A 13,016-nucleotide genomic window follows, 5' to 3' on the forward strand; every position below is an offset into this window, starting at 1 on the left:
GGGGGGGGGGGGGGGGGGTCGCAGTAATTCTCAGTCTGCGAGGCTCCTGACAATAGACAGCAACACTATTCGATTTCATATTTGCGAAACATTGCTATGAAACCCGATTTTGGTTGCTTTAGCGAAAACAAGCTATGTACTGGTGAAGAAAATAATGGCCAAAATCCCCTTGTTTTGAATACCGCGCGAGAATCGCATGCCGCTAGTCAAGGAGGCGTTGTAGAGCTCAAAGAATTCTTTTTTTCTTATTTGCGCATTTAACAAGAATAATCTATTCTACAGCTTTTTGAGATTAACTGGTACTTCCGCTAGATTGAAATTCAGTGCTTCTCTTCTCATAAGCAATTAACTAGATTCGAGGACAGTTTTTGAATATTGGCCGGTCCTATTGGCTTAGCATGTGTGGCGTTGCACTGCTAATAACGAGGTCGCAGGGTCGAATCCCGGCCACGGCGCCCGAATTTTGAAATGGCCGAAATGCAAAAACCCCGCGCATTGCTTGCGCCTCAAAGAAACCCAGCCGGTCAAAAGTGCGCCGGAGTCGCTAGTACGGCGTGCGCATTTCTTGAGGTGCCGCTCTGAGGCCCACGTTTCTGCGGTGAGCGTCGGCGTAACAGGGTGAACGAGCACCGCGAAGGATGAAAGAGCGAACCCGGAGGGCAGCGGGGCACGAAAGACGTGAGGAGGAAAGCGGAGGAGGAGGAGGGTGCAGCGGAACCACGAGGCCGGTACGGAGAAAGCGTAAAAAGAAAAGCCTAGTGCGGCGACGATGGCTACGAGATGGCGTCAGCGTCGTCTGGCAGGTCTGTCTGCGGCGGCTGCTCTGAATGGCGCCCCCACGTCAAGCGCACGCTGCCTCTCGTGATCTCCACGTTAGCGAGGCAGCCGCGCCCGACTTCCCTCCGTTTGCAGCATTCAGCACTACATCGCGAAATGATAAATCCGCGAATGATGTATAGCCTATATGTAGCAAAAGGGAAACACGTACAGATCTGCGCTCAAATTTTCATTCAGGTAGTGTCGGTGAATTTTTTTCACTGCAAGAGTGTCATTTACTAACACAGCCTGACATAATAATCTCATTTATTGCCGCCTTAGCAGAAACGTCGTTAAAGTCCAGGAATGCTCAAGTAAAACAACACAAAAATTACGTGAGCTCAAAAAAGGGAGAACTCATTCGGTGTCTTTCACATTGGGCTTCTGCGAGAGACCAGGCGTTTCTTTGGAACGTCAGTTATCAATGAAGAGTCCGTCCACGAAAGTCGCGGAGCTTGCATTATCTGCGCTATGTGATTTCTCTGCAGTTTAAACGACTGCGTGGTGATTTTAAAACGTTACTTGCATGAAAACTGCTTCCAAACGAAATTTTTGAGCGAGAAGCCGGCCGAAATTAAGCCCAGCAGGCAAGGGCTATAATTTTAAACAGCGTTTGTTTTCACCTTGAAGCTGTTATATGATCTTACACTTACCGAGTTTAGTGATGAGCCAGGACCCCGTGAGCTCCTCTATGTAAGAACCGTCTGAAATAAAAAAAAGTGGCAAAGTTATTCTTACCTGATACTATAAAAAATCACGCGCTAATATTATGATATCAAGCAGAGTAGATGTTCTTTCGTTTCGATTAGAGTAGTGAATGAAGAAAAGATATGTATTAATATGGAATATTAGGGGTGGGTCAAGAGCTTCAAATTTTCGTGCAGGTGCTGCATATATTTACAGACAGTTCCCAAAATGCTTCCGATATCGCCCTGGGGAAGTGTGCGATAAATCTGGCAAGTAAAAAGGCCGATAGGAAGTTGCAATAGCCTGCAAACATTACAGCCCCTTAAGTTGGCGCCAGTATTGCTACGCAATCACAACATTGTTTGAATAATAAATTTTACTCTAAGACAACCACGCACTTGAAATGAACGCTTCAGGCGCGTTTCTTATATTGGAAGACATCACTAGACACTTGGACTAAGCTACGTTCCAAAAGGCTCATTTTTGAGGGGCGTAGTTATGTACCAAAAAAACGCGCAACCGGAAGTTTTCTGCAATCATAAACACACTACCGCCAAAACAAGGCTAATGCGGACATGACAGTGAAAGAAATAATTTCTTTGATTTTCGGCTTGCACAGATATACAGACGGAGGGAGGCGTCAAGTACTTTGGAATGGTAGACACAACAAAGGTGTGCCACGAAATCATTATGCAACATATACCGACGTTATCTCCGAAGGACAGAACAAGCAATCATGGCAAACAATTGAAAAAGCATTGATGAAAAGTGGAAACATCCACTCTGCTGTATGGTGCGCAACATAAAAAAAAGAAAAAGATACGAAAGAATTACAGAAACAATAATCGCCTCATTATTTGTACGTATCTAATACGCAGTTCTGAACAAGTAAATGTAAGTGTATGCTTGGAATCAGCCTTTACAAGTAACGATATCAGTCTGGATGTAATATCAGAGTGGCAACACTAATCAACTACGAAATAAGGCTGGCACCACAAGCTCTGCGCCAGAACATGACGCAGTGCGTGCGTTTGCTGAATACGCGAGGTCGGCGCAACAGTTCCACGGGCACTGGACATGCTTCTTCTGGGTCAATGCTAGCGAGGGGATAATAGAGGATGCCAGGCACTGCGGCTTCTTTCTACGCAAAAACTACACTGCGTCGCTGCAGTTTGTGTTGTAGCTCGAGAGTGTTGCACAAGGACAATGCACAAGGCATATGCGACATATTGCAAGTATGCTTTTCAGCACCATAATGTTGCACTTCGTAGAACGAGCAACCTCCAGCTCAAGGCTCCACTGAGCTGCATGCAAACAGTTAGGCATGCAAACAGCGAGGACCAGGGAAGTATGAATTGTAATCGTTGACACCCTATGGAATAGGAATCGATTAGTGCGAGAAATGAATCGACTTGATTGTCGGGTACTTTTCGAATAGTTTTCCAATACTTTACAGCGATTTTCGCCATCATCAAAAACCACTTCATATTTAATAACCTCAGCAAGTTTCTGTCATTAAAGACTCATTTAAAGCATCAATTGGCAATTAAGAACAAACACGTAGCTTGATCACGTGCGCACGACTGCTAGGAGAGTGCGATTGATAGTAGTGTAGCCGGTAAAGTCTGGCCCTCTGAATTACGTGGCCTGCTCCGCTACGTATATACTCATGTTTTATTCCTATGGCGTGCCCTGCGGGGACAACACCGTACTTTTGTTCCAATGCTGTGTTTGATCGAGCACAGTTGCCACTTAAAAAATATTCGGAAAATATTCGTATTATCGAATGCTTACTATTTGGATCGAAGACCGAGTCGAATAGCAGAATATCGATTTCTAATTCGAAAGTTTCGAACATTCACACAAGCTTGGCGAGGACGTAGGGAGGAAGAGGCGGCGGCATTAATAGCGGCAGCGTCCTCGCGCACCCCTGCTTTATTTTTTTCTTTTAAGTCAATGTGTGCGATCCTGCCTGGTAAAACTAAATGCTGGGGAAGTTGCACAATTTCGTCTTTACGTTTCCCAGGATTCTGCCTCTATACTGAACTCAATTACGAAAGCGAGCATCCAGCTTATCGTCCTTCTCCACTTGCTCCAATTCTTCATTCATTGCAAATGAGCAACAACTATCATAAGCAAGATTCAAATATTTTTATTCGGCTCAGAGTGGTCCCTCAGGTAATTATTATCACGTGTCAATTCGCCTGAATGACTATACCCTATGCGTTTTTTTTTTTTTGGCCAGTAAGAGAGAGTCAAGAGTCTCCACCATAAAGCTTTTAACCATACGAGTAGTACATGCCTCCTTTTTGATGATTGGCATTTTTGTTTTTCGATGTACTTACTGATGCATACGCTCTGGCATTTCTCGAGCGTCTTGAAGTTGTTGGGGTTGCCCCTGCATCCTCCGTAGATGAACTGATCACAGGAGTTTGTCGTGGTGTTGTAGTAGTAGCGGGGGAAGTAGCCGAGGCATGGTCCAGTTTTCTTCGGCAGGTAGCACGTGAAGCTCGTGGGCGCTGAGAGCATAGCGGAAATAAAAAAGAGCATTGAGAAAACGAATGGACGAACCGGGAAGATGGGGATAGATATCACGCAGACAGGACACTGTGTTCTCGTTCGATAACATGAACACGAAAAGACCTGGAAAGATGCGCCGATCTCCAATCTTCCCAGACACTCTCGTGTCTTATTAAAGGCATTATTTAAAAGCATCAGCATCAGCGTTCAGATTCTGTGACAGCTGTAACTTGTCTTTGTGATCTTGGGTTTAGCGGTCCCGCACTGGTTTTTCTGTTTATTTAGCTGTTGTTTTTCATAGAATATTTGTCCCCTTCCCCTTTCAATAAAGCTCCCGCTGCAAATGAGTACTTGTCTCGCATTTCTCTTTATGTGTCCTCGTTTACTGCGCGCTGCTATCGCGGTCTTGCCGTAGATTGCGTAACCCACCGTGGTGGCTTATCAGCTATGGCGTTGCGCTGCCAAGCACGAGGTCGCGGGATCGAATCCCGGTCATAGCGGCCGCATTTTGATGGGGGCGAAATGCAAAATGGACTGTGCGCCGTTAATTGGGGCGCACGTTAAAGATCCCCTGGTGGTGAAATTAAATCTGGAGTCCCCAACTATGGCGTGCCTTATGATCAAATCGTGGTTTCCGCACGTGAAACTCCAGAATTTATCTGATTAATTACCGGTAATTACGTGCTTAGTTTCGCACTTCATCATGTGGTAAGCACTGCGCTGGTGGGTTGTACTCTGAGTTTATCTCTGTCACGAGAATACGTGTGCCACAGAGCAGCCGAATGCCGCAGTTTTGTTACTTTTTGTAACATTTGTGGATTCTATGTCTAGAAGGACATATGTGCCCACTGTTTGAAGACGGTTGGCGTTTGTGAAAAACGACAAAGAAATCAACCCCGTTTAATTATAATGTTCTTGTTACTTTTTGCGTATTTTGTTCCGTTTGTCATATTGAAGACACTCCAATACAGCAGGCCACTTTGACGACAACAAATAATAATTCTTTTCCCGTAGCCTAGCGTACCGCTGTCGTTTTTTTTTAAACGCCGACTTTGGGTGCACGCAGCATTAGCGTCTCCATCTGCCGCACGCATGGCTGATAATCTCGTAATTGCGCTTTTCTGATATTTTTGATACAGAGTATAGGCTGAAAACAAAATTATACACATATTTTCAATAAGCAATAACTTCAATCAAGCCGTACTAGCAGTTCGTTTCAACTATTACGAATATCTTTCAGTGCACACCACGCGGTTAAAGTGGCGTCCTGGTCACTCTTCGCGTTCGGCGTCAACGGGGCACAGCCACAGCCTCTATTCAGCTCAGCTCTAACTCTTTTTAGCAATAACCAAGACTGAGAGGCTGTTGCTTCTAAGCCATTGTGCAATGGTCTTGCGACAGCTCGCGAAGGTAATGAGTGCTCACTGTAAACCGTCATGCCGCACGAACTGGTGAACGACTTCTGGCGGACGCTGCCTCGCCCTGGAGAAAGCAGGATTGTCAGGGATAACCTCATAGTTGAGGTGGCTGAGGCGTCGTACAATCTTGTACGGACCAAAATACCTCCTGAGTAGCTTTTCTGAAAGCCTTCGCCGACGGATGGGACTCCAAACCCGCACTTTCTCGCCTGGCTGATATGTGATGTATCGGTGCCGTAGATTGTAACGTAGAGCGTCGTACTCCTGTTGTCGGGTGATTGTGACGCGGGCGAATTGTCTCGCTCCTTTAGCCCGTTGAGCGAAAGCTTCAGCGTCGGTGCCTGTATCACCGCAGTCATGTGGAAACATCGCATCGAGCATCGTCGTCCCTTCACGGCCCTGCAGAAGGCTAAATGGTGTCTTTCGCGTCGTTTCCTGTTGTATAGTGTTATAAGCGAACGTGATGTACGGTAGAATGCCATCCCAACTTTTGTGTTCCGCGTATACGTGCATACTCAGCATGACCGCGATACGTCTTGTTCAGGCGTTCTGTTAGGCCGTTCGTTTGCGGGTGACAGGCTGCGGTCTTTCCGTGAGCCGTGTCACTGAGGCTAAGCAGTGTCTTTAGGAGTGTAGCCGTAAAGCAGTCTCTCTGTCCGTTATTATCACCGCTGGTGCACCGTGTCTCACAACCACGTTTTCAAGGAAGAATCGTGCTGCTTCGACTGCGGTGCCGCTTGGAAGGGCCTTGGTTTCTGCATAGCGTGTCATGTAATCGGTCGCAACTATTACCGACTTATTGCCAGTATTGGAAGTCTTGAGCAATCCGAGAAGGTCCGTCCCGATTTGGGCAAATGGGGTCTTGACCACTTCGACTGGTTGTAGTAGCCCAGCTGGTTTCACATGTGGTGGTTTTCGTCGTTCACAGTCGAGGCACGCGCGCACGTAATGTTCTACAAACGCGGCAACCCTTGGCCAGTAATGTTTCTCTTTGACTCGGGCCAGTGTTCGCGTGTAGCCGAGGTGGCCGGATGTCGGCTCACTGTGGCGGGCTTGCGAGACCTCATGACGGATGGACATTGGGACGAGAAGTAGGCGGCTGCTTCCGCTTGCAGAGTTCTTGTAGACAACATCTTTACGAAATCAGAATGATGGCAAGCTTCTTGCAAATGCTTTGGGCGCGCTTGTATTACGGCCTTCTAAAAAATCAATTAGCTCAATCAGTTCGCTGTCTTCCCGCTGCTGACGAGCAATCGTGGCCGTGTCTAGAACACCTATAAAAGCCATGTCTTCGTCATCTTCTGTGACTGCCTGCTCAATCGGTGACCTTGAAAGGCAGTCCGCGTCGGAGTGCTGTCGTCCGGACTTGTACACCACTGTCATATCGAATTCTCGAAGCCTTAGGCTCCAACGCGCTAGTCGACCGGACGGATCTTTCAAGTTCGTCAGCCAGCAAAGTGAGTAATGATCGCTGACAACACTGAAGGAACGGCCATAGAGATACGGGCGAAACTTCATAACGGCCCATACCACCGCAAGACATTCCTTTTCTGTGACTGAGTAATTGCACTCAGCACGTGAGAGCGTACTGCTTACGTATGCAATGACGCTCTCGGCTGAGTCTTGCCACTGCACGAGCGCAGCGCCTAGACCTAAGTTGCTAGCGTCCGTATGAATCAAGGTATAAGCGTCCTCGTCAAATTGCGCCAGTACAGGAGGTGCTGGCAGGCGCTGTCGAAGATCATTACACGCTGCTTGTTCTTCTTCGCCCCCTACAAAGGCAACGTCTTCTTATGTAAGGCACGTTGACAGCGAAGCTGTTTGTGAAAAATAGGCAATAAATCTTCGATATACGCGCAAATACCTAGGAAACGCCTCACTGCCTTCTTGCCTGTTGGCGCTGGCAAGTTCGTGACAGCCGTGATCTTGCCGGGGTCAGGGCGGACGCCTTGATGATTCACAACATGACCTAAAACTTGAGTTCCTCGAAACAAAAGCGACACTTTTCTGCTTTCAGTGTCAGGCCGGCGGACCGCATAGTTCGTAGAGCAGCCAGCAGCCGTCTCAGTCGTTCATAGAACGTTTCCGAAAAAAACTATGATGTCGAAATATACGAGGCATACTTCAGGCCTGACAGAACCGTATACATGAGTCGCTGAAAAGGTGCTGGAGCTGAGAATAAACATTCATTCATTCATTTAACCTTGAATTCGTAAAGCCGGTCAGGCTTTACGAATGCAGTCTTTTCTCTGTCTCTCTCGTCGTCCTCGATTTGCCAATAGCCGCTTTTTAGGTCCATCGCGAGAAGCAGCGGGCATGCCTCAGCCTGTCGAGAGAATCGTCGATAAGCGGTAATGGGTATGTGTCTTTCTTTGTCACCCATTTCAGCTCAGGGTAGTCGACACGAAAACGTAGACTGCCGTCTTTCTTTTTGACCATCACTACCGGTGATGCCCTCGGGCTTTTTGATGGTTGGATAACGTCGTCGGCGAGCATTTTCTTCGTGTGCTCTTGGTTAGCTTCACATTCTATAGAGGACAAGCGCGACTAAGAGAAGAAAGACGACGGGAGAAACTCATTTCCACACTACCGCGTCGAATGTGCACAATACTCTCTCGAGCTCCCTGGCCGTCGCCACATTAGCCTCTTGACAGCTAGGACTAGGGAAGCGCCAATGGTAATCTTCGACACCCTATCGCAAGGAATCGATTAGTGCGAGAAATGAATCAACTTGATTGTCGGATACTTTTCAAAGAGTTTTCTAATAATGAACAGCTATTTTCGCCATCATTAAAAAACAGTGTTCACATTTAATAACGTCAGCAAGTTTCTGTGATCAAATACTTATTGAAAGCATAAAATGGCAGTCAGGAATAAATATGTAGTTTGATCGCTTGCCCAGGACTGCTAAGAGAGTGCGATTGATCGTAGTTTAGCCGGCAATGTCTGGCTCTCTGAATGACCTGGCCTGCTCCGATACGTATATACTGATGTTTTGTTCCTATAGTATGCAGACCGGGATAACACCGTAGCTTTGTTAAAATGCTATGTTTGATCGAGCACAGTTGCGGCTTAAAAGATATTCGGAAAGCATTCTTATTCACGAATAGCGACTATTTGGATCTAAGACCGAGCTGAATAGCAGAATATAGATTCCTAATTCCAAAGTTTCGAATTATCGCACAAGCTTGGCAAGGACGTAGTGAGCAAGAGGGGGTGGCAAGAAGTGCGGCACTACCTTCTTGCACTCCGGCTTTATTTTTTATTCTAAGGCAACGTCTGCCATCCGGTGTGGCCAAAACTAAATGTTGGGGAAGTTGTATAGTTTTGTGTGTCTTCTATTGCAAAAGAAACAAGAAAAAGTGTTCAGTACCGCCTTTACGTTTCTAGTAATTCCGCCTCTACACTGAACTTAATTCTGAAAGCGATCATCCAGCTTAACTTCCTTCTCCATATGCTGGGATTCACTCATTGCAAATGAGTGACAACAATCATAAGCGAAATTCTAATACTTTTATTCGACCAAGAGGGTTCCGCAGGTAGTTATTATCCCGCGTCAGTGCCCCTGAATCAATATACGCTGTGCGTCTTTTTGGCCAGTCAGAGCGAGTCATGATTTTCAAGCACAAAGCTTTTACCCATACGAGTCGTACATTCTTGCTTTTTCATCATTGACATCTTTCTATTTCGATGTACTTACTGCTGCATGCACTCCGGCATTTCTCTAGCGTCGCGAAGTTGTTGGCGTTGCCCTGGCATCCTCCGTAGATGAACTGATTGCAGGAGTTTGTCGTGGCGTTGTAGTAGTAGCGGGGGAAGTAGCCGAAGCAAGGGCCCACTTTCATCGGCAGGTAGCACGTGTCGTTCTTGGGCGCTGAGAGCATAACGGAAATAAAAACAGCGTTGACAAAAAGAATGAATGAACTGGGCAAGATGGGGATAGATATCAGGCAGACAATACAATGTGTTCACGTTGAATAACGTGAACTCGAAAACACTTGGAAAGGTGCGCCGATGCCCAATCTTCCCACTCACTATCGTGACGGTTTGCGCGTTCCGTGTCTTTCTAGCACCAACATTATTAAAAGGCATCAGCATCAAGGTACGCGTGAAATTATTGATGCATCGTGAATTTTTTTTTAAGTATGAAGGCATAGGCGTTAGCCAGCTCGCTGTCGTTCTTATAGAGGAGGAGGTTACATTCGACGACTGCTGTAACTTGTCTTTGTAATCTTCGGTTTAGCGGTCTCGAGCTGGTGTGATACGGTGTTATTTAAAGCGAATGACTGTGTTATTACTGTGTTACTTCCAGCACTGGTGAGCTGTTACGTTACAGCGAAGGTGGAAAGGGCTACTTTCCCCACGATCGTGTCTGCGTCTCCAGTGCAGCACTGCGGCGTTTTGGTACGTAAAACAGCAGAATTCATTCGTTCATTACCGTTAATTACGTGCTTTGTTTCGCACTTCATCATGTGGTGAGCACTGTGCCGACGTGTTCTACTCTTAGTTTATCACTATCAGGAGAATTCGCGCGCCACAAAGCAGCCTAATGCCGCGAATTTTCAGTGTGCAATATTCGTGGATTGTTTCCGCAGAGGGGTATATGTGCCAAACGTTTGAAGAAGATTGCCGTTAGAAAAAAGAATGACAAAGAAGTGAACACCATTTTATGTACAATGTTGCTGGTACTTTCTACGCCTCTTGTTCCTTTTGTCTTATTGAAGACACTCCAATATAGCAGGCCATTTGGACGATCACGAAACTATCCGTGAAGAATATTTTTTCTGTAGCCTGGCATGCCGCTGTCGTCTTTTTTCCTTCAATGCTGACTTTGAGGGCACGCACCACTAGCGTCTCCATTTCACCCTAACATGCCTTATAATCTCGTAACTGCTCTGTATGAGAAGCTTAGATAGAGACTGAAAGATGCGCAAGTGGGCGGGCAAGGTAGGGTGAACAAGCAGGTTACGTCACTTGAAAGCACTTGAACTTATCGTATCCGTCAAAATATTTCTCTAAATGCTAGCGCGCTGTCTCCTTATACGAGGTACGTTAGAAACGAAAATAATGTTTTAATCTTGGACACAGTCTGTATAGCTAGCGTCTCATATTGTCCCAAGAAGTGCAGCCTTAAAAAGGATAACAAAGATGTTTCTAAAAACAGATGAATACCAATAAAGATAATACTGAGTCACGCGTCTTCGGCAAAGAAGGGTGATTTGGAGGAAACACTTAAAGTCTGCACTTCGGAATATTAACAATTTGTATAGAAAGAAATATAAGGAAAACATTGATAGGCTATCATCGAATCATCAAAGTCATCAATATCATCAAAATCAATATCTTCGAAATCATCAGTATCATCAAATTCTGACACTATAAAATTACAATATGATCTAGACAAGGTATTTAACTGGTGCGATACTTCTAAAATGCGACTTAGCAGCCGAAAGTCCAAACTAATGACGATTTCCCGCAATACTCCTTCGTCTAACCTATCCAAAACTCTGTACTCGAAGAAGTCACTTCCTATAAATACTTAGGCGTGCACATAACATCTACTTTTTCGTGGCAAGCACACATTAACCACATCACTAACAATGCTAACCGTACGCTCGGTTACCTCCGTCGAAATTTTTCTATGGCCCCCGCTAACTTAAAGCGGCTTCTGTACAAAACACTAATGAGAAAGCTTGAATATGCCTCTTCTCTCTGTGACCCTGGCCTAGATTACCTAACAAATTCAATAGAATATATACAAATTCGTAGCGCACGTTTTATCATTACTAACTATTCTCGGACCTCAAGCAAAACATCTATGAAGGCTACTTCAAACTTTCCTCTCTTTTCATGCCGAAGGAAGTAAGCACGCTTATCACTGCTGCACAAAATTTATTGCTACAATCCGAAATTAAAAAGTGAAGCTTTCTCCGAATCGGCATACATATCATCTCGTACTGACCGTCACCATAAATTGAGTGTTCCACATTGTCGTACGAACCTATTGTTTATTAATTTATTCCTAAAGCCACCAATGAATGGAATGATCTGTCGGCCTCAATTGTTAGCATAACCGTTACATCTGCTTTTATAACTACTATTGAAGAATACTTTTCTTATTATGCATTAAAATTTTTTTATTATTATTATAACCTGTCGTCTGTACATGTTCTCTATTTCGTTCCACTCCCTTCTGTAACGCCTTCGGGCCTTGACGTTACAATAAATAAATAAATAAATAAATAAATAAATAAATAAATAAATAAATAAATAAATAAATAAATAAATAAATAAAAGCTTGAATATAGTGTGGATAAAGCGATTATTTTCAGCCATTAGGAATTCCTATCTGTGTAGGACAGTAGAAGCACAATAACCCATTTTATTTGTAACACACAATTTTGGGTTCACCCTGGCTAAAAAATCTGCCGCAGACAGCTTGAGACCCGGGGCCTACACACAGCAACAGCTAGGCAGCCGATATCGCAAAAATTCGAACTTATGAGTCATTATGAGAAAGACATGAAACTACATGAAAAACAGCTACGGCGTACGTGATGCAAATCTTTCAATCCATAAACAAAGAAGAAAAAAACTAATGAAAGAGTCGATAATGAGGAACAATTTAAACGAGTATTTGGGTATTTAAACAGGCAAAGCAGAAAACTAAATTAAGTAACAGTCAAGGAACGCCACAGAAATTTTGTGCTTTGGATTTAATAATGATAAGCGGGTCATTAAAATTAATGTGAGTTTTTCAATTGTTATAAAATATATTTGTACCTGTTGCATCTAGGAGCATATGACGAGAGGTTTGTTGCGTATTGCTCATGAATGAATAGTAAAAACGAGTTGAAAGAGACGCTTAGCGCAAATAAATCAATCGTATAAAAAATAAAACTACTTCAAGTACCTTCGTTACAGCAAATACTGTCTTTTTTTTTTTTTTACTTCGATCAATATTTTTTTTGAAAATCACATAGAAAATATAGCGCGATATGACCGGTTCAGGTAGATTTGTTGAAGAAGCGGACATTAGTTGCGCGAAAAAAATGGCAAGATCCCGGTGGCTAAAGTGAAGTATTCGGTAATTAACCTTCTACTTATTCGGGTTAGGGCATATGTTTCAATTGCGAGATTAAAGCCGAGTCGTAGTGAAGTTATGCACACTTATAAAAAATTCTAAAACCAGCAAAGCTTTTGAGAGATTCTTCCGTAACATCTGCTTAAACATGCATTCCCATTGCAGTTGGGCTTATCTCTGACTCATTCACGCGTGTTTCTGGGAAACTGTCAGCTGAAACCCCAACATAGTTTTTTGCGGCACGCTCTAAAGCTGAATCCCTAGAAAACGCGACTTTCCTATTGCTCTTCTTCAGTTTCGCAAATTGAAATATCGACCCCAATGTACACATGTACAAGGAAAGTTATTTCATAAGTCGTTATAATTATCTGGCTAAACAGTTCGACTTCTCATGCCGGTAATTTCCGCCTCTGGCAATAATCCACCTGTAAATGCGGAGCACTACCTATTGTTGGAAACTTTTAAAAAAGTTGTTTGAACTAAGAAATAGA

At 44.4% G+C, this 13,016-nt stretch overlaps 1 protein-coding gene across 1 annotated transcript in view; it reads right to left on the minus strand.

The window, feature by feature from the left end:
• LOC129385818 (actinia tenebrosa protease inhibitors-like) overlaps window positions 1–13,016 on the minus strand; it is a 33,745-nt gene that overhangs the window by 10,345 nt on the left and 10,384 nt on the right. Inside the window, exons 3-5 of the mRNA XM_055072969.1 lie at window positions 9,142–9,315; window positions 3,849–4,022; window positions 1,470–1,520 (exon numbers count right to left, since the gene is read on the minus strand). Coding sequence (XP_054928944.1) covers window positions 1,470–1,520; window positions 3,849–4,022; window positions 9,142–9,315 — 399 coding nt within the window. The remainder of the gene's footprint in view (window positions 1–1,469; window positions 1,521–3,848; window positions 4,023–9,141; window positions 9,316–13,016) is intronic.

This window comes from Dermacentor andersoni, chromosome 7, assembly GCF_023375885.2.
Source record: "Dermacentor andersoni chromosome 7, qqDerAnde1_hic_scaffold, whole genome shotgun sequence".
NCBI classification, from domain to species: domain Eukaryota; kingdom Metazoa; phylum Arthropoda; class Arachnida; order Ixodida; family Ixodidae; genus Dermacentor; species Dermacentor andersoni.